The sequence below is a fragment of the Hoplias malabaricus genome, chromosome 11 (genome assembly GCF_029633855.1).
Source record: "Hoplias malabaricus isolate fHopMal1 chromosome 11, fHopMal1.hap1, whole genome shotgun sequence".
Lineage (NCBI taxonomy): Eukaryota > Metazoa > Chordata > Actinopteri > Characiformes > Erythrinidae > Hoplias > Hoplias malabaricus.
The window spans coordinates 16,726,629-16,752,435 of NC_089810.1; the positions used below are offsets into that span (position 1 = coordinate 16,726,629).

A 25,807-nucleotide genomic window follows, 5' to 3' on the forward strand; every position below is an offset into this window, starting at 1 on the left:
GAGTGTGAGTGTGTGTGTAGACCTGCAAAGGACTGGCACCCCCTCCAGGTGATTTACAGCTGCATATGTGTGTGTGTGTGTGTGTGTGTGTGTGTGAGAGAGAGAGAGAGAGAGAGAGAGAGAGAGAGAGAGAGAGAGAGAGTTTATCATTAAAACCAGAGAGTCTAGTCATGACCAATGTAAATGTCCTTAGGTTTAGAAGCTCTCTCTCTCTCTCTCTCTCTCTCTCTCTCTCTCTCTCTCTCTCTCTCCAGCTCTGTGAGTGATAAACACACTGTGATCAAGGTGAACTGTTAAGCAACCTAACCATTAATGTTTGCAAAAAGAAAGGAAAAGGTTTTTCCATTACATTTTGTACATTATGGCCTTTTAAGCAGGTTTTTATTCCAATAAGGCTGAAGCATGCATATTCTTCTTGTACAGTCAGTCTTGGTTTTTTAACAGCTGTTTAGCTACACAGAGTTTGCTCCTGCTTGGTTATAAACAGAAGAAGGAAAGTTACTGTCTCAGCTCATGCTAAAGAGCCCATGGTGCTGACTGCATCACTCTAAACTAAACATGTTGGATTGTATGTGTTTGTAAACACATGTTGGGGTTCTTTTTAAAGAATATACAGGGGTTGGACAATGAAACTGAAACCTGTCATTTTAGTGTGGGAGGTTTCATGGCTAAATTGGACCAGACTGGTGGCCAATCTTCATTAATTTCACATTGCACCAGTAAGAGTAGAGTGTGCGGGGTTAATAAGCAGAGGGTAAGAGCACAGTTTTACTCAAAATATTGCAATGCACACAACATTATGGGTGACATACCAGAGTTCAAAAGAGGACAAATTGTTGGTGCACGTCTTGCTGGCGCATCTGTGACCAAGACCGCAAGTCTTTGTGATGTATCAAGAGCCACGGTATCCAGGGTAATGTCAGCATACCACCAAGAAGGACAAAACACTTCCAACAGGATCAACTGTGGAGGATTAACGCAAGAGGAAGCTGTCTGAAAGAGATGTTCGGGTGCTGACCTGGATTGTATCCAAAAAACATAAAACTACGGCTGCCCAAATCATGGCAGAATTAAATGTGCACCTCAACTCCTGTTTCCACCAGAACTGTCCGTCAGGAGCTCCACAGGGTCAATATACACGGCCGGGCTGCTATAGCCAAACATTTCGTCACTCATGCCAAGGCCAAACGTCGGTTTAAATGGTGCAAAGAGCGCAAATCTCGGGCTGTGGGAGAAGCCCCAAAGAAGCGTACCACCCAGACTGTTACATGCCCAGAGTGAAGCATGGGGTGGATCAGTGATAGTTTGGGCTGCCATATCATGGCATTCCCTTGGTCCAATACATGTGCTAGATGGGCGCGTCACTGCCAAGGACTACCGAACCATTCTGGAGGACCATGTGCATCCAATGGTTCAAACATTGTATCCTGAAGGCGGTTCCGTGTATTAGGACGACAATGCACCAATACACACAGTAAGACTGGTGAAAGATTAGTTTGATGAACATTAAAGAAAAGATGAACATCTCCCATGGCCTGCACAGTCACCAGATCTAAATATTATTGAGCCGTTTTGGAGGAGAGAATCAGGAAACATTTTCCTCCACCAGCATCACGTAGCGACCTGGCCACTATCCTGCAAGAAGGACGGCTTAAAATCCCTCTGAACACTGTGCAGGACTTGTATATGTCATTCCCAAGATGCAAAAGGAGGCCCTACACCATACTAATAAATTATTGTGGTCTAAAACCAGGTGTTTCAGTTTCATTGTCCAACCCCTGTATGTACATGAATTAATTAATGAAAAAATTATTTATGTAGTGTCTTTTTCAAACGTTTGAGCACTTGAATCTTTTACATGTTTTGTGGATCAATGGAATAAATCTATACATTTTTGCACAATTACTATCTTATCCATTACAGATGTAGGTCAATTTCGGCACATGCTGCACTTCAATTTGTTAAATTCTGAAAATACATAACAATATGTCAATAATTTTTGGAGAGAGATTGTACTTATTTTTGTCTCTGTTGAAGCGAACCAGAGTCATGTTTAAACGTGATTATAAACAGTAGGCCTTGTACACTATTTTGGCCAGGGGCGGAGCGTCTGTGGCTGAGACCGGTGTCCACGCTCTCACCACCCGCTGCATGTACGGCTTCCAGTGCAGTGATAAGTACTCCCGAGCCACAGGAGGCGCTGGGCTGCTGATCTGCTGCGGTTTTGTTTTTCTTACTGCTGGACTCCACTGTATATCCATGGTCGTCCACAGCAGCTAAGCTAACTAAACAAGGAGATTATTAAGTTATTGTTCATTTTAAGGGTGTTCGCAGGGTAACATTGAACGCCATGTCGTATAACTACGTGGTGACAGCGCAGAAGCCAACCGCGGTGAACGCCTGTATCACCGGTGAGTTACTGCGCTTCCCGCCTTCGTCTGCACTCGGCCTTGTGTTTCTCTCTGAACCCTGTTTCTTATCGGAATCGTTCGTTCCACCTTAAATGGTGCAGCATCTACATTCTTGTACTCAAGCACAATTTAAGGTAGAACGGAGCCTTCGAATAAGAGGCTAAAGATCGTACATCATTACAGAGGCTTATATAAATTGCATAATATAATGTGGAACAGAACATTTTAATATGAAGCTGAACGGCAAATTTCGTTACAGACTTCTGCGTCATTTAAGGTAGCAGTGAAACTTTTAGTATTAAATTGGACACTAAAATGATTAAGTGCTCCAGGAATGAATGTGTAAATTAAAGTTTACAATAACATAGAGGTCAAATAGGGTTTAAAGCCTCATATACTAGTTACCGTATAATCTGAAGTTGAAAAATGGCGAATAAGTCAAGTTCAGCCTCGTGTTGCGTGTTGGAAAATTAATTTACTCTGCTTTGTTCCTCTAGAGTGCTTTTAGAGTTTGAAGCAGACTGGTCTTAAAAATATGGCTACGAATTGGTTAAAGTAGCTAATGTTGTTATGTAGCTAATGGTTGACATGTTACTAACAAGAGCCATATACATGCGAGTTAACGGATATAACACTAGATGTGTTGGAATAATGAGCGTTTTAGCATTTTTTTCTGATTAAAAATGCTTTGATATACTTCGTCAAGCATGTGATTGACTTAATGTGCTTCGTCAGGCGTGCGACTGGATGGTGTAAAATTAGCAGTCCCTTCTTTAGATTTTGGTTTCTGCCTTGTGTGTGCACTCCAGTGTTTGCCCGAAAAAAGACATTTTTAATCACATGTTAAATATTCATTACCTGTAACGGAGTACTAATGTACACAAGTTAGACAGTCATCTTTTATTAATCGAATAAACCTGTACAATCTCATGTGTTCATCAGAATTATAGCTGTGTAGATATAGAAAATAATTCCAAGAAAATAATCCTCAATTCCTTACAGTGGGATTCAGTTTAACTCGACACCTACACTTTCCTCAGTACATGCATTCACTGACCACCACCTTTTTTCTACACTGTCCATTCTCTCAGTTTCACTGACCATATAGGGGCATGATGTAGTTCTACATTTACAGACTGTAGTCCATTTGTTGCTCTGCACACTTTTTCCCCCTTTCATCCTGTTCTTCAATGGTCAGGACCACTGCAGAGCAGGTATGATTTGGGTGGTGGATAATTCTTAGAGCTGAAGTCACATTGACATGGTGGTGGTCTGTTTTTGTATGTTCTGATGGTATGAGTGGATCGCAAACTGCAGTGCTGCTGGAGTTGTTAAAAACCTCAGTGTCACTGCTTGACTGAGAATAGTGCACCAACCAGAAATATCCAGTCAACAGTGCCCTGTGGGCAGCATCCATTGACTACTGATGAAAGAGTAGAGAACGACCAAAAGATGAGCTACTGTCTCTGACTTTACATCTACTAGGTTTACCAACTAGATAGGTGCGTCTAACTGAGTAGATGGTGTTTAAAAACTCTGGCAGCACTGCTGTGTCTGATCCAATGGCATCAGAACAACAAACACTATCGCACAACCATCATGTCAGAATGACACACCACCCAAGTCATATCTGCTCAGCTGGGGTCCTGACCGTTTAAGAACAGAGTGAATCTGGGCAAATAACTTATTTGGAGGAACAAGCTGACTACAGTCTTTAACTGTAGAACTAGAAAGTGCTCCTGTATGGTCAGTGGAGCTGAGAGAATGAAGTGTATCATCAAAGGGGTGGTCATAATGTTATGGTAGATCTGTGCCCATACAAATAGTCACTGTCCAATTTAAAACGTGTCTCCCAACATAGTAACTTTTACAGGAGAAGGAATGTAATCCTCCGTAACTTTAAATTGAAATGAATGGTTTGTTTTTCTCACACCCAGCGCATATCCAATATCCAAGCGCACCAAAGCATGTCACTACAAACAATGTGAGAATTTTCTCAATGCTGATTGGTCAGACCTGAGGCAGGCCAAGAATGTAAACACAAGAAGAACGTCCTGTGTTTTGGACTAGTGTGGTTCTCGGTGCAGTTGTTTTGGTCCCCATCCGAGTGCGATTACTTCTTTCGCACCTGCCCCAACTGCACCAAGAGTGAAAACAAACCAGAGTTGGATTTAACTGACTAAAAATTGCAGGTGTGTAAACACCTTAACTCACTGGTCGGAATTGAGTCTGAGTGCAGAGTGGGAACACACCCTGAAGAGGGTGTCATCAAGTTTTTTCATAAGTAAACAATGCATCAATAGATTGTCCATTCACAAATGTATAAATAATACATAATCCATTGTGATTAATAGCAATCCTTATCTATTTTTTACTCCCAACAGGACACTTCACTTCTGCAGAGGACCTAAACTTGCTTATTGCGAAAAACACACGACTGGAGATCTATGTGGTCACTGCAGAGGGCTTGCGGCCCGTTAAGGAGGTTGGGATGTACGGGAAGATTGCTGTTATGGAGCTGTTCAGGCCCAAAGTAATTATAGTTTTTGCTATATATGTGTCTATTTTTCCGAGTTACTTCACTTATACCTTTATAATACTTATTATAATAACATTTTTTAAAATATTATCTTTGCAGGGAGAGAGTAAAGACCTCCTGTTCATTTTGACTGCCAAATACAATGCATGCATCTTGGAGTACAAACAGAATGGAGACAGCATTGACATCATCACTCGTGCCCATGGAAATGTCCAGGTATTAACAAAACCTATAGCTCAGGGGTCAGGCTCTTTTTAAACAGATTTTGCTCAAAATAATATTCATATTGTGATATTCATAATTTCTGTTGTCATTAAAGGATCGGATCGGACGTCCATCAGAGACAGGCATCATTGGCATTGTGGACCCTGAGTGTCGTATGATTGGCTTACGTCTCTATGATGGTCTCTTTAAAGTCATCCCATTGGATCGCGACAACCGTGAACTTAAGGCCTTTAACATTCGACTGGAGGAGCTGCAGGTTATAGATGTGCACTTCCTTTATGGCTGTCAGGCCCCCACAGTCTGTTTTATATATCAGGTACAGTAAGTCGATTTCATATTTAAAACATTTGTTTGTTGATTTATGTACAGCGTGTTATAAGATGTTAAAAAGTTTACTGTACAAATTTCCTTTTCTTACAGGGGACATGTTGTTTAATAAAATCACTTTTTCCATAAATTAGCTTATTAAGTGGGGTGTGGAGGGATGGGATGGTTATTGGGTAAATGCTTATCAACCCAGAAGCTATGAAATGATACAAAAATCTGTGCTGCAGACTGCTTAATTCAGAAATCATGGGGAAAAACTGAGATTATCTGATTTTGTTTGCAGATTACATAAAGTGTAGACACTTTAGAATTATCATACCCCTTCACCTGAGTATTTCCAGTCACAGCTTTAGACCTATGTATTTGTGAGAGTGCAAAAATTAGGTTAAACAGAGAAAATCAAACACAGTAAGCACAGAGTACAGATTGGATATGGTAAAATAGTAACAGTTAAGCAGGAGAACCAAGTGAAAATGACTTTAAAAAAAGAGAGAAATAGAGCGTCTCATTCCTGGGCTCGCGAACTGAACTGAGCGCTGGCTCATTGTCATTTAAAGAAACAGATCCTTTCTGAGCAGGACTGTTTAAATCCTTTATAGTTTTTGTGGTATTTGGACAAATGCTTGTCATGGATGGTTTGTTAAGGCCCCAGGGAACTGTTAACTTGTGGAAAATGTGTGTAATGACTCCATTACTGTATATTCCTCAACAGTTATATAATATATGGCTACATTTATATCTGAGAACAGTCAGGTAGGGGAGTAAGATTGAGCAGAAACAACCACTGTGATTTTGCCCCCCAGTCGTTTTTTTTTGTCATGCACAATGTTCAGTGCTGTGCTAAACAACCTTTTACTTTTAACACTGGTTGAAGGGGTACTGAGGAATGTTGGTGCAGGGGCAGAAATGAAAGGAAGGTGAGCATGTTTGCTCCCAATATTGGAAAATGCTGTTACTACGGAGAATCATTAATTCTTTTAAATACTTTTGCATTTGGATAACAGCAGTCTTGGTACTCCCTGATTCAGGTTCTTGGTGCTTCTCCAGAATATTATCATATAGACATGTCAGGCTGTTTGGCTTCTGCTTGGATCAGCTGCTCCCATGTGTGGCACCTTTTCTGCTGACTCTGATGTCAGTTAAGATGATTTTTTTGGATGAAACCCTGTTTAGTGTTTTTTCCATCTCATGTCTCTTGTCAGAGCTGTCTTGCCATGCTTGGCAATGCCTTCACCTGGGAAGTATTTGAGACACAAATAAGACAGGTTGAATACAAGGCAGTCCAGCACTACTTAGTTGGTGTTCAAATGATTTTTTCAAGCAAAAATAGGTTTAAAAAAATTATTTCTCATTTTATTAATAAGCCATTCATATGAGCATAGTTATCAATATACTGTATATTAAATAACAATTGACTGTCCTTTCAAATGACATAATACTAATAAGTTATTTATTAAATATAAATAATGATGGATAAATGCAAATACTAGATGGATTGAGGCCAAAGACAAACGTCTCCAAATTATTGCATATTTACATATTTAAAATTTCTGGCTAGACATGTAGTTTGGTTTTGCAAGATTTCACTTATACCATTTATAATATAGCCAGCAGCTATGTCATTATTTTTATTTTTGCTTTCTCAGTAAAACTAAGATTTACATGCCCCATATATTGAGGGAACAGAGAAATGGCTACTGAATAGCTTGAATGGCATCTTCAGTGCTGCTGAATTTTCTGAAGCAGTTTGCAGGGATGTTGTTTTCATTGTTTTTATGCTGTTGTCAATACTGCTCTTCTTGGAAAGTAGGGCTGGCCCCAAATATCCAAATATTTGTTCGTTGGGTAGGTATTCAGCTAATAATTTTAAGATTCGGATATTTGTTTTTCTGTATAAATGTGACGATAAAGGCAACCTCCACTCCACATGTATTCAGCCTTGTCAACATAAAAGTCTTGAACAAAGCCTAAAACAGCCTAGCATGCTACAGCAACCATTTATTCCATTTAAAGTGGGCGCTGAGCACTGACTTTCTGAACAATAGGGCTGGACCCAAGTATTCGGGTATTCAGATTTTTGCTCACTGGGTATGTATTTGGTTTCTAATTTTAAGATTTGTATATTTTTGGATAAATGTGATTATCAATAAAGGCAGCACGCCGCCATATTCAGGCTCCAGAAGTGAAAACATTACTCTCCCCACCCCACCCTTATTCAGGCTCATCAACATTGCAAAAGTCTTTGTGCAAATTAGGCCCAAAACTCTAACATGCTAAAACACACTTACAACGAAGCGAGGCAAGGCAACATCTCATAGTATTCGAATATTCGCCGAATATCTCGGCCAAAGCCCAAAAAATGGTATTTGGGACAGCCCTATTGGAAAGTAGAAGTTTTAAGACAGTCATGGCTGGGATTACATCTGCTGTAGTGGAGTTCGATGAGCCTATGTTCCAGGTTAACTACTCAAAGGGTTCCAGTGCACCTCAGTTTTTTCTTCCCCCCAGTAACACCCACTCATTGGCTGACAGCATTAGAGACAGGCTGTGATCAACAGCATAGGTGAAGAGGGCTTGCTTCCGTTCAAATTGACTTTAAATATAGAAAGAACTGTTCCACCTTGTCTGAATATGTTAATGTAGAAGGTTTCTGGGCATTTTCAGTTCTGTTTGGATGTCTTCCAAGCGAGACTGCACAAGTGGAACGTTTAACATGTCCCATGAGCTTTCTCGCACAATCGCAACCTTTCTTGTTATGGTGTTGCTTACACTGTTGAGAATTAAGACCTTTGTTCACAACAACAGCTTTGTGATTTCTTCCATAAACCTCTTCATATTACTTGCATTGCCTTGCAGAATCACATGTGCTTTAGCAAGTGGGATCTTTCTGTCACTAAATACATTTGTAATTGAGGCTGCAATTGACCTGCAGGTGTGCAACCCCCAGTACATTTTCACCTGATGCACCACCCTCTGCAGCATATATTTCCAAGTTTACTGAATGTACACTGAGTCTTACTGGATCACTGGGTTCACGTTACAGGTCCAAATTGCAGCTTTGAATCACAAAGCCCCAGGTGAGCAAGCCAAAGGCATCAGTGACAAGGGAAATCTCCCTCAAAGCTGGTGGAAGAAACCTTGGGAGGAACTCAGACTCACAAGGGGACCCATTCTCCTCTGAGCAAGCTACTAATAGAAATTAATAGTATCACCAGTTAACTCTCTCATTATGCTACGTTGTAGTGGTGTAAGAATGATGGAAGTAATAGAGGTTATGGCAAGAATAATAATACTGTTTTGCTTGTTCTGATTTCTAATTCTGTAAAGCTGGTTTGCAACATCATCTGTTATAAAAAGTGTTATACATTTTCACTTCAGTTGAAGCTCATGACTTTAACAGCTTCTAAATGCACCACTAACTGTGATGACACCCGTTTGTACATTTTGATTATAACAGTCTCTGAAATGAATTTCCTGGATGGCAGATTATTCCTGGGCTCTGAGTGCCCCAACAGGCTTCTTAATCCATCATTTTCCACTATAGATAGTGGTTTGTCAACGAGTGTAATTAAGTTCAGCAACTTCTCTGTAATCCCTTTAGCCTTTGGGTTGTTTGCTGGAAGTTTCTTGTAAGTCTGCTCCTTGGTGGTGCCTTTCTGTCAGTTAGCTAACATCTCCTGTTACTCATTCACGTGAAACATCTGCAGCAGCTTGATTTAATTGGTTGTTCTGTACAATGCAAGACTACTTCCACCCTTTGGCATGCTGGCTTGCACAACTTGCATGTAGACGTGCTATTTCCAGACTAAAATATCTCAAAATGAACAACATTTTAGTCAAACACATGGCTAATAATATTTGTTCACTTAGTTAAAGACTCCATTTGTCACAGATTCATGTAGAAATGGTATCTAGGACTGTGATAGGTCTTGTTATTTTATGTTATGTTGGATTTATGGTTCAGTGCAAGCTGCAAAATGGAAACTGAATTGACAATTTAATCAGCTCTGTCTGTCTTAAATATCTGATACTGGTATAGTTCGGATTGGACCAGCCTCTAGTTCATCTTTAATTTTGTACTCGGTATCTTTTATGTCAAAATAGCAACTGTTGCATCTTTTGCCATTTGGTCTCTGTAAAGCATTTTAGTTGATTTCTTCGGTGTCTCTCTTTATTAGGACCCTCAAGGCCGGCATGTTAAGACATATGAGGTCTCTCTGAAAGAGAAGGAGTTCAATAAAGGCCCTTGGAAACAAGAGAATGTTGAGGCTGAGGCCTCAATGGTTATCCCAGGTGAGCAGAAGAAAACTCCTAAGATGGGACAAATGGTGAGAAAATGGTTAAGTAGATATTCAGTTTTAAACTATCCATTTGTGCCTTTGTTTAAGTTCCTGAGCCGTTTGGTGGTGCCATAATCATTGGTCAGGAGTCCATTACTTACCACAATGGAGACAAATACCTTGCAATTGCACCCCCAACAATTAAGGTATTTTTCCAACATTTTGAACAGTTCTACCTAAGGTTATGCTGATTTTGTGCATTGCTTATGTATTATATCTTCTCATTTAAAAATGTGTAGCAAAGCACAATTGTGTGTCATAACCGTGTGGACCCGAATGGCTCTCGGTATCTGCTGGGTGATATGGATGGAAGGCTTTTCATGCTGCTACTAGAGAAAGAGGAACTTATGGATGGATCCATGGTGCTCAAAGACTTGAGAGTGGAACTGCTGGGAGAGGTCTAAGTATTTTTTATGACATACAAGATATAAACATTTGCTTTGATATATGCTGATCTGAGTATGTGTACCTATTCTATTCAGACCTCCATTGCTGAGTGTCTTACATACCTGGATAATGGAGTGGTATTTGTTGGTTCAAGACTTGGAGATTCTCAACTTGTCAAGGTCAGTTACAGTTTCTAGTTCTGTACCTTCATTCTGCCATTTTATTTATTTATTCATTCATTCATTCATTCATTCTGAGTAATAGTAGTGTGTCTCCTTTTCTTTGTTTCTCTCTTTAGCTGAATGTGGACAGCAATGACCAGGGCTCATATGTAGCTGTTATGGAGACTTTCACTAATTTGGGCCCCATAGTGGACATGTGTGTTGTGGATCTGGAAAGACAAGGCCAAGGCCAGGTGAGACAACAGTTGTACTAGAAACTCTGTGTGATGAGGATGCTACATTCATTTGAATTTCAAACCATTAGTATATGGTTTGAGTGTATATTAGTAGAGTGTATTTATGTATGTGAGTTAGCATTATACAATGCTAAAAAATACATTTTAAGAAATATTGAGGAAAAATGGCATACTTTTTAATATTTGAAATATAGAAGTATCTCAAAAACGTGCACTTCACTGTAAGCAGCTGTGTTTCACCACAGAGCGGAATGTCCTTCATGTTCAATAGGCTGTACTATATTTTGTGTTGTAATTTATTTCAATCACTGAATGGTGCATTCTGACAGTAAAGGCCAAGTAGCTGAGATTTTTGCCAAAACTCTCTGACTTTTGTATTCACGTAGCTCCCATTGTTCATAGAAATAGCTTTTAATTAATGACTTTCCAGCCGTTGACTGATACGGGAATATGTGCTAAATTCACAAGGTCCACTCTGTGTTTTAAAAGCTGGGTTTAACAAAATTAAGCAGAAATATTTTGTACTTTTTAAACTTTTTGAATGCATGTTTTTGATATTGACTACTTTTTCTTGATGTAGTTGGTGACTTGCTCTGGAGCCTTCAAGGAGGGTTCTTTACGGATAATTCGCAATGGAATAGGAATCCATGAGCATGCCAGTATCGACCTGCCTGGCATCAAAGGTAAATTACACTTTTCAGGTCATAACTATCATTTTGAATCTTGCTGTACATGCAAAATTTGAAATGTTTTTTTTTTTAAATCTTGGAAATTTCCATCCATTCTTGTATTCGTTTTGTTGCTTATTCTTGTGGATGGCATAACTGTCAATAAATGTGACAGAAAAACATTCAGACTATTAGGTTTAATAATCATATTTGGAACTTGTCTTTTAACAGTTCAATGTTTTGTATTTGAATTAAATAAACTTTTTTCATTCATTGTGTCTTTAGGACTGTGGCCTCTTCGTTCTGAGGCTGGCAGAGAGACAGATGACATGCTGGTGCTTTCTTTCGTTGGCCAGACCAGGTTACACTCTTTCTAAGACAAGTGTCATTGTAGAGAGTGTATCTAAAATCATATTTCTCAATCATTTTTAAGCTTGTTTATGGTGTATGGTGGGTTTTGTACTACTTAGGGTGCTGATGTTGAGTGGAGAGGAGGTGGAGGAGACTGAACTTCCAGGCTTTGTGGATAATCAGCAGACTTTCTTCTGTGGAAATGTGGCTCACCATCAACTAATTCAGGTGTTTGTAAATGTACACTTATTGTGGTTAGGCCTTATAGTATTTTTCAGTGGAACATTTGAATCTGAATTTGCTGTAATTTGAAAAGTAAAAGGAGATATTTGGTTTAGCATATTTAAATGGTTGATGTTTAATTTTCTTTTCTGTGCAGATAACATCAGGTTCAGTGCGACTAGTGACTCAGGACAGTAAGGCTCTTGTCAGTGAATGGAAGGAGCCTCAGGGTAGGAACATCAGTGTGGCTGCCTGTAATTCCACTCAGGTGGTTCTGGCTGTTGGCAGGGTGCTGTACTACTTGCAGATTCTCGGTGGAGAGCTCAAACAGATTAGGTATGCATAGATACAGAAGTGGTGGGTTCTTTTGGACTTCACAGTCCATCTTCAAATTTTGCAAAATCACACAATAAAAGGGTCTAGCTCAGTCACAACTCAGAGTTATGTGTAGCTTTATATCATGTAAACTAAAGATTTATCAATCCATATAATATATTTTTTATATATATATATATATATATATATATATATAATGCATTCAGCTGCAATAAATCTGTTTTTGACTGTGTACAGTTCAACAGAGATGGAGCATGAAGTGGCCTGTCTGGACATCACTCCACTTGGTGAGAATGGTGGCGAGTCCAGCCTCTGTGCTGTAGGCTTGTGGACAGATATCTCAGCTCGAGTCCTACGCCTGCCTTGCTTCAGTCCCCTGCATAAAGAGATGCTGGGAGGAGGTAAGAGGGAAAGAACAAGATGTGGGAACTGAAAAGATAAAATTTAATTAAATCATTTCTCAGTTATACATTTTTATTGTTCACAAGCATAAAGATGTATAATACTCTTTGCTGTATTTACCACTCTGAGGATGAATTCCTGTAGGAACCATGCAAAAACGATTAGTTTTTTCGTAGGAATTTTCAGAGGTACACATTTTATAATGAACTGTAGTCATGTTCAAGATTTCCTAAGCTAATCAGAGAAGTGTAGTTAGTGATTTGTGTAGAAACTGGAATAACGCTTCTTAACTGGAGTCCATTCAAATCTGCCAAGACAATATAGTATTGGATGTTGTTGTGTTTTCTAAGAGAACATCCCAGGAGTAAAAGTGTAAATAAATGTAAGAAATTTAGTCTATCATCTCTCATGCTCTCTCCTTCAGAAATTATTCCACGTTCAATCCTGATGACTACTTTTGAAGGCAGTCATTATTTGCTGTGTGCTCTGGGAGACGGCGCTCTCTTCTACTTTGGACTTGACTTGCAGACAGGTTTGAGAAATGTGAAATTCATACTTCAGCTACTCATCATGCGCAACTTGAGCATTGCATGGAATTCTGGAGTATGTTTGGCTTCGACATTCAGTTTATTTTCACTTCATCTTGTGGGCAGCAATTTTTGTTTGTGTTGTACTAAAACATGTTGGCAAATATCAAAAAGTAAAACCAAAAAAAAAAAAAAAATCGGTAGACAGTTTGACAGTTTTGGGAACTGATTAAGGAGTCATTGATCCCAGTAATCTGGGCTTACACACAATAGTGTGCAGAGGGGCACAAAGGATTTATTTACACAGAAACATCTTGTCAACTTAATTAAAAACATTTAAACCAATATATTCTTCAAAAAGTGATTCAGACATTCTATAAACACCTGTTAGAAATTTTAAAAAATGGTGATACTAATGTAAAGAAAGGGGGGAAAATGTTTTGTTAAGCAATCAGACCAGAGTTTGATATTCTTCAAGATAAAATCGCACACACATTTACAAAAAAATTGAGGAATACCTTTATCATAAATAGATGGCAAGAAAATATAATCCTTTATTTCTAACCACATCCCGAAATGGAAATATGCTTATAGCCTAGATAAATATTTATAAGAGTGGAAACATCAGGTTGTAGGCTGCATTCAAGCAGATGGTTTTCAATGACACAAACAAATGTGATATTTACACAGCATAGTTAAATCTGGCAGGTATGTGTATTTTGTTTCTCTTCCCCAAGAAGCACTGTTTATTCAAGCTTATCTTTCCTGGATTTCCAAATGTTTCTGTTTTCTCTGCAGGTGTTCTGAGTGAGCGAAAGAAGGTAACACTTGGTACTCAGCCCACAGTGCTGCGGACCTTCCGCTCTCTTTCCACCTCCAATGTGTTTGCCTGCTCAGACAGACCCACTGTCATCTACTCCAGCAACCACAAACTGGTCTTCTCCAATGTCAACCTTAAAGAGGTCAACTACATGTGCCCTCTCAACTCTGAAGGATACCCTGACAGGTGTGTGTGTGTGGGTGGGTGCAAGACCGAATGCGAACAATGTAAAAATATTGAGAATGATGACTAGGAGTAGGCAATATGAAATATTTATATAATTCACATAATCTGTTGAGCTAAATTCATTTAAACATGACCCACTATGCTCTCTTTGTAATACAACATGCAGTGTCTCTGTTTAAGTGCCGGTAATATGCATGAAATGCTCAGAAAAGCATATTTTGGCTTAACAAGACATAGGCTGTCATGATACACCGTCACATTAACTATCACTGAAGACCTTATTAGAATGCCTGGAATAAAGTAGCAAACCCAGTAAAACAATTAGTCCCCACAAAGTAGTGTAATGTATTTAACCACTGTAGAGTATGTTTTTTTTTTTTTTTTTTAATGTTTTTTTTTTCCCTTTGCATCTCTCTTGCAGCTTGGCTTTGGCGAATAACAGCACTCTTACCATTGGGACTATCGATGAAATCCAAAAACTCCACATTCGCACTGTCCCACTATATGAATCACCAAAGTGAGTCTGCAGAACAGAATTGTTAATAGGTGTATTGGTATAAATTGCTTCATTTCAGTATCTGAAACTGCAGCAGTGTTTCATTTAGGCTTTATGTGTGAAATTTTGAAAGAATTTTTTAAGAAAATCAAGTTTAACTCAGTTGGTCATTGCTCAGAGATGCACTTGATTTGACTTGTACCCTCACATTTCTTTTTCTTCTCCCTCTCTTCTCAGGAGGATCTGCTATCAGGAGGTGTCTCAATGCTTTGGGGTGCTGTCCAGCAGAGTGGAAATGCAGGATGCTAACGGTACTACAGCTCCAGTGCGCCCCAGTGCTAGCACTCAGGTACTAGAGCTTTTCCCTTTTTATTGCAAACACTTGCTCAGCAGAACCTAATATGCAAGTTGATCTCTCTTCTGACACAAAGCACCTGTGGTAGGAGAGTAAACCATTGACTAACACATTGAATTGCTTTTGAATTTTTCTCTTTTAAAACTGGATGCAAAATATGACTAGAGAAAGGGTACATAGTAATTGAATATAAACATATTTCAACATTGGGGCTAAAAAACGGAGCAAATATCATCGCTGTCCGATTAAAAAAAAATGTATCTCCATTTTTAGCATTCTTTGTCTGTTCATAGCAGCTAATATCAAAATGACCAATAAAAAGCTGAAAAATCAGTTACTTTAACAAGTATCTCCATTGGCTGCTAGACCTGTCCATCAAAACAGTATATCTCCCCCTGTATGGTTTGAGTGTCCGTGCTAAAGTTAACAACTGACATCACTTGCATGAAATATTAACCCAGCGTGGCTATAATTAATTGCAATAAGAATTAAATATGCTTCCTCCGGGTGCTCCGGTTTCCTCCCACAGTCCTAAAACACATGTTGGTAGGTGGATTGATGACTCAAGTGTCTGTAGGTGTGTGTGTGTGTGTTGCCCTGTGAAGGACTGGCGCCCCCTCCAGGGTGTATTCCCGCCTTGTGCCCAATGATTCCAGTTAGACTCTGGATATTCATTACAGATAATGAATTAATTAAATATGCTGAATTGAATCAAGTATAGTAATGATAGACACTGCTTTTGCTAAAACACAGATTTATAGCGGCTGTGGTTTAGGAGGATACGCTGACTGCAGGGAGTTGGACATGACTTGTTGAAATCCACTTAAAGAAATCCATGTTTGTCAATATTTTCTGTCTACAATACACGCAAGTCCATTTTATAAATTAAACTTTTGAGCCATATTGGAGGGTTTTGGGCAGCACAGTGGCGCAGCAGGTAGTGTCGCAGTTGCACAGCTCCAGGGACCTGGAGGTTGTGGGTTCGAGTCCCGCTCCGGGTGACTGTCTGTGAGGAGTCGGTGTGTCCTCCTGGTGTCCTTGTGGGTTTCCTCCGGGTGCTCCGGCTTCCTCCCACAGTCCAAAAACACACGTTGGTAGGTGGATTAGCAACTCAAGTGTCTGTAGGGGTGTGTGTGTGTTGCCCTGTGAAGCACTGGCGCCCTTCCAGGGTGTATTGCCGCCTTGCGCCCAATGGTTCCAGGTAGGCTGTGGACCCACCGCGAACCTGAACTGGATAAGCGCTTACAGATAATGAATGAGTGAATGGAGGGCGTTGACAGTGAATTCATTTTTTCGTTTCCTTAAAACTTTATGGAGGTACGTGTTTTTAATTGGACAGTGACAATATATTCATGGCTAACGTGCTTGAATCATCACCTTCATTCTTAAACCCGAATCAAAAACTTCATTAGTGTTATTTGAAATTATAAGGTTGTTACTGCATTTATTTATTTTTTTATATTTTTATTCTCCACAGGCTCTGTCCAGCAGTGTGAGTTCCAGTAAACTGTTCCCTAGCAGCACTTCCCCCCATGAAACCTCTTTTGGTGAGGAAGTGGAGGTGCACAGCCTGCTCGTGGTTGATCAGCACACTTTTGAAGGTGATTTCTGTGTGTCCAGACTTGGTCATACTCACTCTTGAGTGATCTTATGCTATCAGGCTTATGGACAGAAAAGCAGATAAATAACTTTTCCTTACTGTCCCCTTCTAGTGCTACATGCTCATCAGTTTCTGCCCAGTGAGTATGCTCTAAGCCTGGTGTCCTGTAAGTTGGGCAAAGATCCTGCAGTCTATTTTATCGTTGGCACGGCCATGGTCTACCCCGAGGAGGCTGAGCCTAAGCAAGGCCGCATCATTGTCTTCCATTACACGGATGGTAAATATGAGTTATATTATATATATTAGCTGAGTGGTGATGTATGATGTATGATACAATATTATATAAGTTGTAAAAAATCTTTTATGAACATTTTATTAACAGAACATTCAGTTGTATGTGTTCTCAACCTCATCTCTCAATATTCAAATGAAAATCAAATGTCCATGTATGTTTAAGACAAAGGTTTTCATTGGGTGTCTTAATCTTTTTCAATGTACAATTATGGGAAAAATTGAAGTTGTAAAGCAAACCTAAATGAGAAATCAGAAAAACATTTTTATTTATCAAAATAAAGACTAAAGTACATGACAAATGACTTTATTAACTTACAGACCTACCGTTTCTGTAGTAAAATGCTTTGTAGAACAGTGAAAAAGCTTTGGTTGTGTGGTTTTCTGGGAAATAGCTCATGAGACATGCACTTTTAATCTCCTGATCTTCAATAAAATGGATGGTCACACTCAAATATGGCGACTTGACCATATGTCTGTCGCCAAGGCAAAATATTTTACTCTCACAAGCCAGTTGAAAAGGGTCAGTCAGGCTTAAATGTACATTAGGCAGCGCTTCTCGTGAAAAGAAATTGTGACTGGGCAATTGGTACGGTGGGTCAGGAGTTTTAATCAGCCTTTTGAAGCCCTCTTGCTCCACTGTTGTGGGGGGAGCATTCCCTTTGCTATGTAGTAAACTACTGCCTTAGTAATACCATGCCGCTTTTCTTTTCATGAGGCCCAGCACTAGCCAATGAAGCTTGCAATGCTGTCTGAACTGGTTTAGGGGTACGGGGACGAGAATACTTCAAAACAGTAGTAGCCGCACCTCAGCGTTTAACAGCTTCGTACAAAACTTTGTGCTGCTGTTGTATGTGGTGAAATAGGTTGGTAGTACTACCTCCTTTTGGCATTCCCTGAAGATAGTCCTTTACTGCACCTCTTCTGACCATAAAATCAAAACTATTTCCCTATAACCATACCGCTTTTCATTTTATAGACTACCTCCTCGTGTGTGTGTGTAAAAAAGAGAGAATGCTGGTCTGTGAGCAGTACGAAACAGACAAGCTGAGTGGGCCACAGACTCAGTGAGAGAACAGAATGGCTCTGTACAAGGATTAGACTTAGAACAGTTTAAAAACTTCAAATATCGATATAAATTATATAGCCTTACTCCATATCCCACTCTGTTCTATCCCGTTATGTTTTAATATATCGATATACCACCCAGCCCTAGAACACACTAGGTTTCATTGCTTGCTTGTTTGTTTCATTTCTCCAATGTAGGTAAACTGCAAACAGTAGCTGAAAAGGAGGTTAAAGGAGCTGTCTACTCCATGGTGGAGTTCAATGGAAAATTGTTGGCTAGTATCAACAGCACAGTGAGTAGCGTTTTATATATTTTGAAGAATTCTGTCAGTTTCAAACAATAGTTTGTATTTTGGATCAGGGTGTAATTAAGTTACTTATTGTTATGTCCATATCTAGTTTTTGTATGATGCTATGGATTAAACTTAATAGTTATATTTTATTTAATTGTTATAGTTTAAGTAACTCTTAGCATTCAAATAGGATGCTTCAATATTTTGAGTGGTAGAACATTTTGATTAGTATCATTCAACTGCAATTCGTAGTTGGTGCTGACAGATATGCAAACTAAAAATCAACAGCCATATTCTCTGAGAGTGTAGTGTAATGCAAGCTTGTACAAAAAGAGACATATGTGATGTATGACAATTTGTATTTCATCTTTGGTGGGTATTTAGGTACGTCTGTATGAATGGACTGCAGAGAAAGAGCTAAGGACTGAGTGTAATCACTATAACAATATCATGGCTCTGTATCTGAAGACTAAAGGAGACTTCATACTGGTGGGAGACCTCATGAGGTCTGTGCTTTTGCTAGCATATAAACCCATGGAGGGTAACTTTGAAGAGGTGAGTTATTCAGAGTTCAGTGTGTTCCTTCTCTGTAGCTTAGAACAAAATTGAACGTGCAAGAGAGGAGTTGGTGTATATTTTAATAATTTTGACCATGAGACACAATTTTAAATTTGTTTAGGGCTAGCCCTTGTTCGTTGGGTAGTAATTCGTTTGATAATTTTGAGATTCAGATATTTGTGTGGGTTTTTTTTTTTTTGGACAAATGTTGAGATAAAGGCAGCCCTCCACTCCACATGTATTCAGCCTTGTCAACATAAGTCTTGAACGAAGCCTAAAACAGCAACATATTTACAACGATGCATGTCAAAGCTACAGTTTGTTTTGTCAGCTTTACACCTCAAATTAGAACACCTCCACAAAGATCTGGTTTATTCTTGTACACTCTTCGCTCGCTGAGTCACTTGCACAGTGCAGCCATAATTTTAAAGTGGGTGCTTATTTTCTGAACAATAGGGCTGGCCCTCAGTATTCGTGTATTCAGATATTTGTTCGTTGGGTATGTATTCGGTTTCTAATTTTGAAATACGGATATTCAGTTTTTTGGATGAATGTGGTTATCAATAAAAGCTCCACTCCACCCACATTCAGGCTCCAGCAGTAAAAACATTGCTCTCCCCACTCCACCCGTATTATGGCTCATAAACATAAGTCTTTGTGCAAATGAAGCCTAAAACAGAGTCATATTAAACATCCTAACATGCTAAAACAACACCCTTACAACAAAGCGAGATGACATTTTGTTAGAGCACCTCCGCTCAAACTGGTAAAATTGTGTATACTCTGTGCCCTTAGTTAGCTAGTTAGCAAGCGTAGGCTCCAAGCAAAGCCTGGGGAGAGTGATATTAAAGCAGGGGTCGTAAGCAGATTTTGTTTATGACAACAATATATACCACCCCACTCCATGAATATTTGAGAATTCACAGAAGCTTCGAAGCCCTAAAAATGGTATTCGAGCCCTAGGTGTTTTTTGTGTGTGCCTAATACCTTTTTGTTTATTATTGTTTTTTATTTATTTATTTAATCAGATTGCTCGGGATTTCAATCCTAACTGGATGAGTGCTGTGGAGATTTTGGATGACGATAACTTCCTTGGAGCAGAAAATGCTTTTAATCTTTTTGTCTGCCAGAAAGACAGGTAAAAATAATTCTTGCAAAGTACATGGCTGAATGATTTGCCCTGTTTTAATAGATGTGGAGCAGCGTATGGAGGATGTTTAAATGTACTTAACTTGGGCATTATAACGAGAGAACAGTTCAGCCACACTAATGGCACATTGTAGTTAAGTGTTGAGCGTTTAGAAACATCTCCTATGCTGGTGTTTGGCCACTGAAACATTTAAAAGTGTGTCTTGTAAATATATAGATAGTTAATAATTTCCATACCCTTGAAGTAAAGCTCTGTGCACTTGCTCCCAGTTGAGAGGCAGGCATTAACACAGAAGTTACAAACATTAATGGTGCTGTGGTTTTGCAGGAGATTGTGGGATGGTCAAGCAAACCACTTTGGCTAAATAGACCCTTTATCATTTGAGCAAAAACCAGCAAATGTCAGTGTAATTAGCTTTCTTCTATTCTAGCTTTGTTCTAGATTAATACATGCCCATTGACAAGGTTGAAAAGCTGTGGTCTAATGTGTAACAGGTTATAATTGTACATTTTCTCTTTTTCTCTATTTCTCAGTGCTGCCACAACAGATGAGGAGAGGCAGCATTTGCAGGAGGTGGGTGTGTTCCATTTGGGCGAGTTTGTGAATGTGTTCTGTCACGGTTCTCTTGTTCTGCAGAACCTTGGCGAGAGTTCTACTCCTACCCAGGGTTCTGTGCTCTTTGGCACGGTTAATGGAATGATCGGTGAGAAAACTTCTCCTTAACGCTTTGCTGTTAGAGATGCTTGATAACACATATATGTTTTTAGAATCTCAAAGGGATGCCACGTTTATAGAAGGGACATGATAATATTCAATGTATTTCATGAGTTTATCTGCCAGTGCAATACCTTGCATTAATAATTATATTATAATTGTCAGTTGTTGTGTAATGAACTGTTCGCAATTACTTTGCATTCCCTATGAACAAGTTTGAGTGCAGGGTTTATTAGTTTTTTGTTTTGTTTCTCTTCCCTGTTACTGTTGTTTAAATATTTAACACATTTTTATTACAAAGACAGAAGGTAGTTTCTTTTCTCAAAGAAAGCCTCTGTGCACAATGCATAACATTTTCATTGAAGCGCAAAATGATAAATGGTAAAAAGGAACATATTGTGGGGGATGCACTTCAGAAATGCAGAAGTCAGTATTTTTCTGTCTGTCTAAAGAGATGGTAATTACTTGGTGAATGTTGCTTCGTTATGTTTGGGGGAAAATAATGCTCACTGTTGTGTGGGTTTGTGTTTTTCAGGATTAGTGACATCTCTGTCAGAGGGCTGGTACAGTTTGCTTATGGATTTGCAGAATAGACTCAACAAGGTCATTAAGAGTGTGGGCAAGATTGAGCACAGCTTATATCCTTCTGTCAGAGAATATATTTATTTGTTTGTCTGTTTCTGTGCATGTTGATGAAAGAGATTTTGTTTATGAATGTGGCTTTCTTTAACTTTGAACACTTGGAGGTCATTTAATACGGAGCGGAAGACAGAGCAAGCCACAGGTTTCATTGATGGGGACCTGATTGAGAGTTTTTTGGATTTGGGACGTGCCAAAATGCAGGAGGTGGTTAGCACACTACAGGTATTAATACAGCTCTTCTTTTGATAATATCTCTTATTATAATTGTTGAAATCCCTGTTAGTGTTTCCCACACTGCAGTATATAAATAAATATGGCAAAAACACCATAGTGCTTGTACTCTGTGCACAAAATGGATTTCGGTTTTCTCATGGATAGTGGACCTGGGTATTGATGATTTATTTTTAAAATATACCAGATAGACTTGGACAAGCACATTGCAACTTTGACTAACAGTGAATCATTGTCAGATTATTCACATTCACACATACATATAAGAAGACTTGGAAAATGTTTCAAGTGGGGTTTCTGTAATTTTATTTTTGGTCTACCTGCTGAGCGCCTGCGTGTTATGTCCTGTCTGTTTGTTTTAGATTGATGATGGCAGTGGGATGAAGCGAGAGGCCACGGTGGATGAAGTTATTAAAATTGTGGAGGAGCTCACCAGGATCCACTAACCCTGTTGGTCAAAACAACGCTTTTGTACATAGATATAAATAAACCAACAGGTGTGTGTGTGTGTGTGTTTTGTATGTGTGTGTTTCACTCCTAAAGTCTGAGAGCTCCATCTCCTCTCCAGAGTCTCCTGCCCTAAAAATCCACACAAGCTTTCACATATTTGCAGAACAGAACCCTATGAGGATTATACTCTGTATTGGGGCTTGACAGTATGACTGAAAGTGTGATTTGAATTTTGAGTGTGCGTGTGTGTGTGGAGAGAATGCTGAAATTGAAATGTGACTTCTGCTTTAGTAAACTTACTGCATTTATAGGAGGTAAAACATGGCCAGGATGTTCTGACAGCACTGAATGAGAGGCACAAATATCAGAGGGGTTAAACAGACATTTATTAGTGACATTTTGTCATTGTGACGTTTCCTCAATTTTTGTTTTAATAAAGCTTGCTTCAGTACCATGTTCTGACTCTAGTCTTTATATGACTTATTTTTTAGGCTTTAAGCATGCTTTAAAAAGTGCAATCCTAAAGTTGGACTTGGTTTCAATTTATCTGGTGTTCTGGAAATTTAGGAAGAAATTTTCCAGTCGGTGAAAATACTTGGAAAATTACAGGAAATATTGAGGAAAGTTTCAAGCTGCTGAATTTTCATATTTTTTAACATTTACATATTTTAGGTTATTGTAACTGGTTAAAGCTATTTATATGTCCATTTGGTAAAGCTGTATTGGAACCCTACAAAATAACATTGACGACCTGGCTATAAACATGCTGTGGCTCTGCTGTCATTGCCATGTTTTAATGAAATATGTCTAGTAATGTAACTAGTAGTGAATTAGACCTCCACAGTAAATAAGGATTATTTGGAAACAGGTTTTTTATTTTTTCACAAATGGGAATGTTTGAGCCCTCAATGGGGATTAATATAACTACATACTGAGGAAAATTAATGGAATGTTAAAAGGAGCACTTTTAAAAATCTCACGTTTTGACACTGCACTGCTGACTATTCCTTGTATGACACAAGGAGCAAAAAACATTCCAATGCAGTGCACAAAGTAACTTGCGGGGAGTGAATAAGAAAGAACATGAAAACTGGAACTATAAACCTTCAAAGAACATTAAATTGTCAGTGGAAATAATGTTGTTTTTACATTGCACATAATCAGAACATTCAAAGACAATGTTCCTAGAATGTTAAATTGTCAGTGCTAATGAGGTTGAGGTCATTATCTGGGAATGTCGCAACTTCAATATTAAGCAAACTGGACAGATTATTGTTAAGGAAACATTCCAAACCAATGTCCCTAGCAACCAAAATAGAACATTATGGGAATGTTCTAAGAACGTAAAGGTTGAGGTATCATTCCCAGGTGGTTGTTGTAACTTAAGAAAAACGTTCTGAGAATGTTTAAAAATAAAAAAATAAAAACCTGGACAAATTCATATTGAAGGAACATTCCAGTGCAATTTTCCCACAACCAAAATAGAATGTTAGGGGAACGTTTTGAGAATGTAATTTTGTTAACCGGGCTGCTAACAATGTATAAATCAAAGTAACAATTTCTGCTTATGATAGTCACCATATGATCTAAAATTGGAACTCTTATTGTTCATGTTCCAATGCTTTTTTTGTTTCCACTGATTGTTAAAATGTATGTAAAGCATCTGAGTATCCTGAAATAATAATGTTAATAATAAATTGGGATGTATTAAACATGTGTTTTGGTATAGTACCCTCAAAAATCTCAAAACAACGTCTCAGGCAGAGCATTTGATATAAAAGCAGATATTTTTCTGGTTCCTGTCAGCACCACTGAACTCAGTGTAGAACATTTTACATTCACTGGCTCTGAAATATAGCTGTTCTTATTCATCTTAAGTTCAACCAATGGAATTCCAAAAATCAGTCAAGTTTCTCTTTAAAAAGGTTGGATTTTACATTTCCGAGCGAGCTCTGAAGTCTAAACACTGCCCTGTGGAAGACCCTGTTCCAGGCCTCAAGTGGCTCTTAGCTTGTGGAGTGGAGTTACAGTAAGTGACATTGGTTTAGATAAGGCAGCAAACACTGATAATGCTCACAATAACGAAAGCATTTTATGAGCTGAAGGAACAAGCCTGGCAGCACAGACCAGCTCATTGCTTCACCATAATGGTCTGTGTGTGTTTGAAGACTTAGAAGTTTGTTTTAATGGTTTAGTCTGTTTAGTAGCTTTAATGAGTGCGAAGGCTTGGACAGAAATGATGCGGTGAGGAGCACCTCCCAGACACTCCATGTGGATGCAACTTTTCTTATCTCCAAGTACAAATAGAATGTCAAAACAACCTGGAAAACAGAATTCATGAACAAAGTAATATTTCAAATGCAGTCTGGCTACCTGAACACTTCAGCAGTAAACAAGGCATATCATTGGTTTCATTACTTTGACATGGTGTATAATTTCTGAAGATTAAATTGTAGTGTCCTTAATAAGGAGATTCTAATGCATTTGAACACATTAGCTTCCAATATCTGTTCATTTACCCGGTGTCCACTGAGCCTTGATGTTTCAGGGTTAATTAAGGTTGTTAATTATACTTTTACTTAACATGTCGGCTCAAATTGTCTCATTTAAACAAACACTTTTTTCCCCCTACAGTTACTGAGTATAATTCACATTTACAGCATTTTCATGACATCAAGTCAGGTCCCATTCATTACATTTTACAACTTATGTTTATAAACAATTTCTTCAGGTTTATTTCTTTAGTTATATAAGCTCCATCTCTCAGTACTGTTCAAATGAATCTCAGATGTTTATATGTTTAAATATGTTCAAAAAGAAGATTATCAGGGGTGTTCTAACGTTTTCTAACGTTTTCTGTGTTCTAACGAATGACTGTACATTTTAATATTTAATTACATTTAATTAAAGTTTAGACATTTCAAGTGACAGTCTTTCGTCTTTATACACTTTACATGCATTTTCAGGAGCAAACTCTCCATTCTGTTAGTTAGCATACAGGAAACAAATCTGATGAGTTTGCAAAATCCTGTGTCAGTAAACAGATTAGAAGCAAAAACCACACACTTTCACCTTATGCTGTGCTGTGCCAAATTAAGATAAACAAAACACTTTGACATCTCCCTATGATCTGGCAGTAAGGTCCGTGCCCATGTCCTCTGACACTGATCCGGCACAATATTGCACAGTGCAACACTGTTCCGTGGCTGCTACCATGAAGGCTGCTGTGCAGATCTCCTACAGATAACACTGCACATTTGTGTCTGCTTTTTGTTGTACTCTCTGCTTTTGTGCACTTGTGTTTCTGTCTGCACTTGTGTTTTGTGTTGCACCATGGTCCTGGAGGAATGTTATTTCATCACACTGTGTACTCTATATAGTTGAAATGACAATACAGACTTGAATCTTGGACTCCATTCAATTGAATGAACTGGGCCTCCACCTCCGGACCAGCAGGTCAGAACAACCCATGGCTGGACTCTTCCCTGTCCCTGACACTTTGGTCCTCTTGTTGGTTAGCAGAGAGGCAGCCAACCCTAACTCAGAACAGCAATATCTATCCCAGAGACGATCATGGCTCAGTGGCCAGAAGATGTGATGAAGATGAATCCACTGTTGTGCACAACTGATTCTAAACTCAAGACGTCATTACATTTTCTGCCAAAAGAACTTCATACACAACTATTGACAGTTGACAATCTCAACCAATTAATCACTTCAGTTAATTGACAGTTAAAACCAGTCTTTACTATTCCCAAAAGCATAATTTCCACCCCAAAATATGTTTAACTAAAGCAATA

The 25,807-nt window shown here is 38.8% G+C and overlaps 1 protein-coding gene across 1 annotated transcript; it reads left to right on the forward strand.

Annotated features, from left to right (window-relative positions):
• Positions 1–2,185: 2,185 nt before the first annotated feature.
• On the forward strand, positions 2,186–22,455 carry ddb1 (damage-specific DNA binding protein 1). Its single transcript, XM_066684913.1, has 27 exons — positions 2,186–2,411; positions 4,796–4,944; positions 5,050–5,166; positions 5,270–5,491; positions 9,681–9,795; positions 9,891–9,988; positions 10,082–10,240; positions 10,325–10,408; positions 10,528–10,644; positions 11,228–11,330; positions 11,601–11,676; positions 11,786–11,894; positions 12,046–12,224; positions 12,462–12,625; positions 13,051–13,158; positions 13,952–14,159; positions 14,581–14,676; positions 14,893–15,004; positions 16,488–16,611; positions 16,723–16,887; positions 18,168–18,262; positions 18,647–18,817; positions 19,849–19,958; positions 20,504–20,673; positions 21,220–21,322; positions 21,425–21,548; positions 21,920–22,455. The coding sequence occupies exons 1-27, from the start codon at positions 2,351–2,353 to the stop codon at positions 22,001–22,003; spliced, it is 3,423 nt and encodes a 1,140-aa protein (XP_066541010.1). The 5' UTR covers positions 2,186–2,350; the 3' UTR covers positions 22,004–22,455.
• Positions 22,456–25,807: the final 3,352 nt, after the last annotated feature.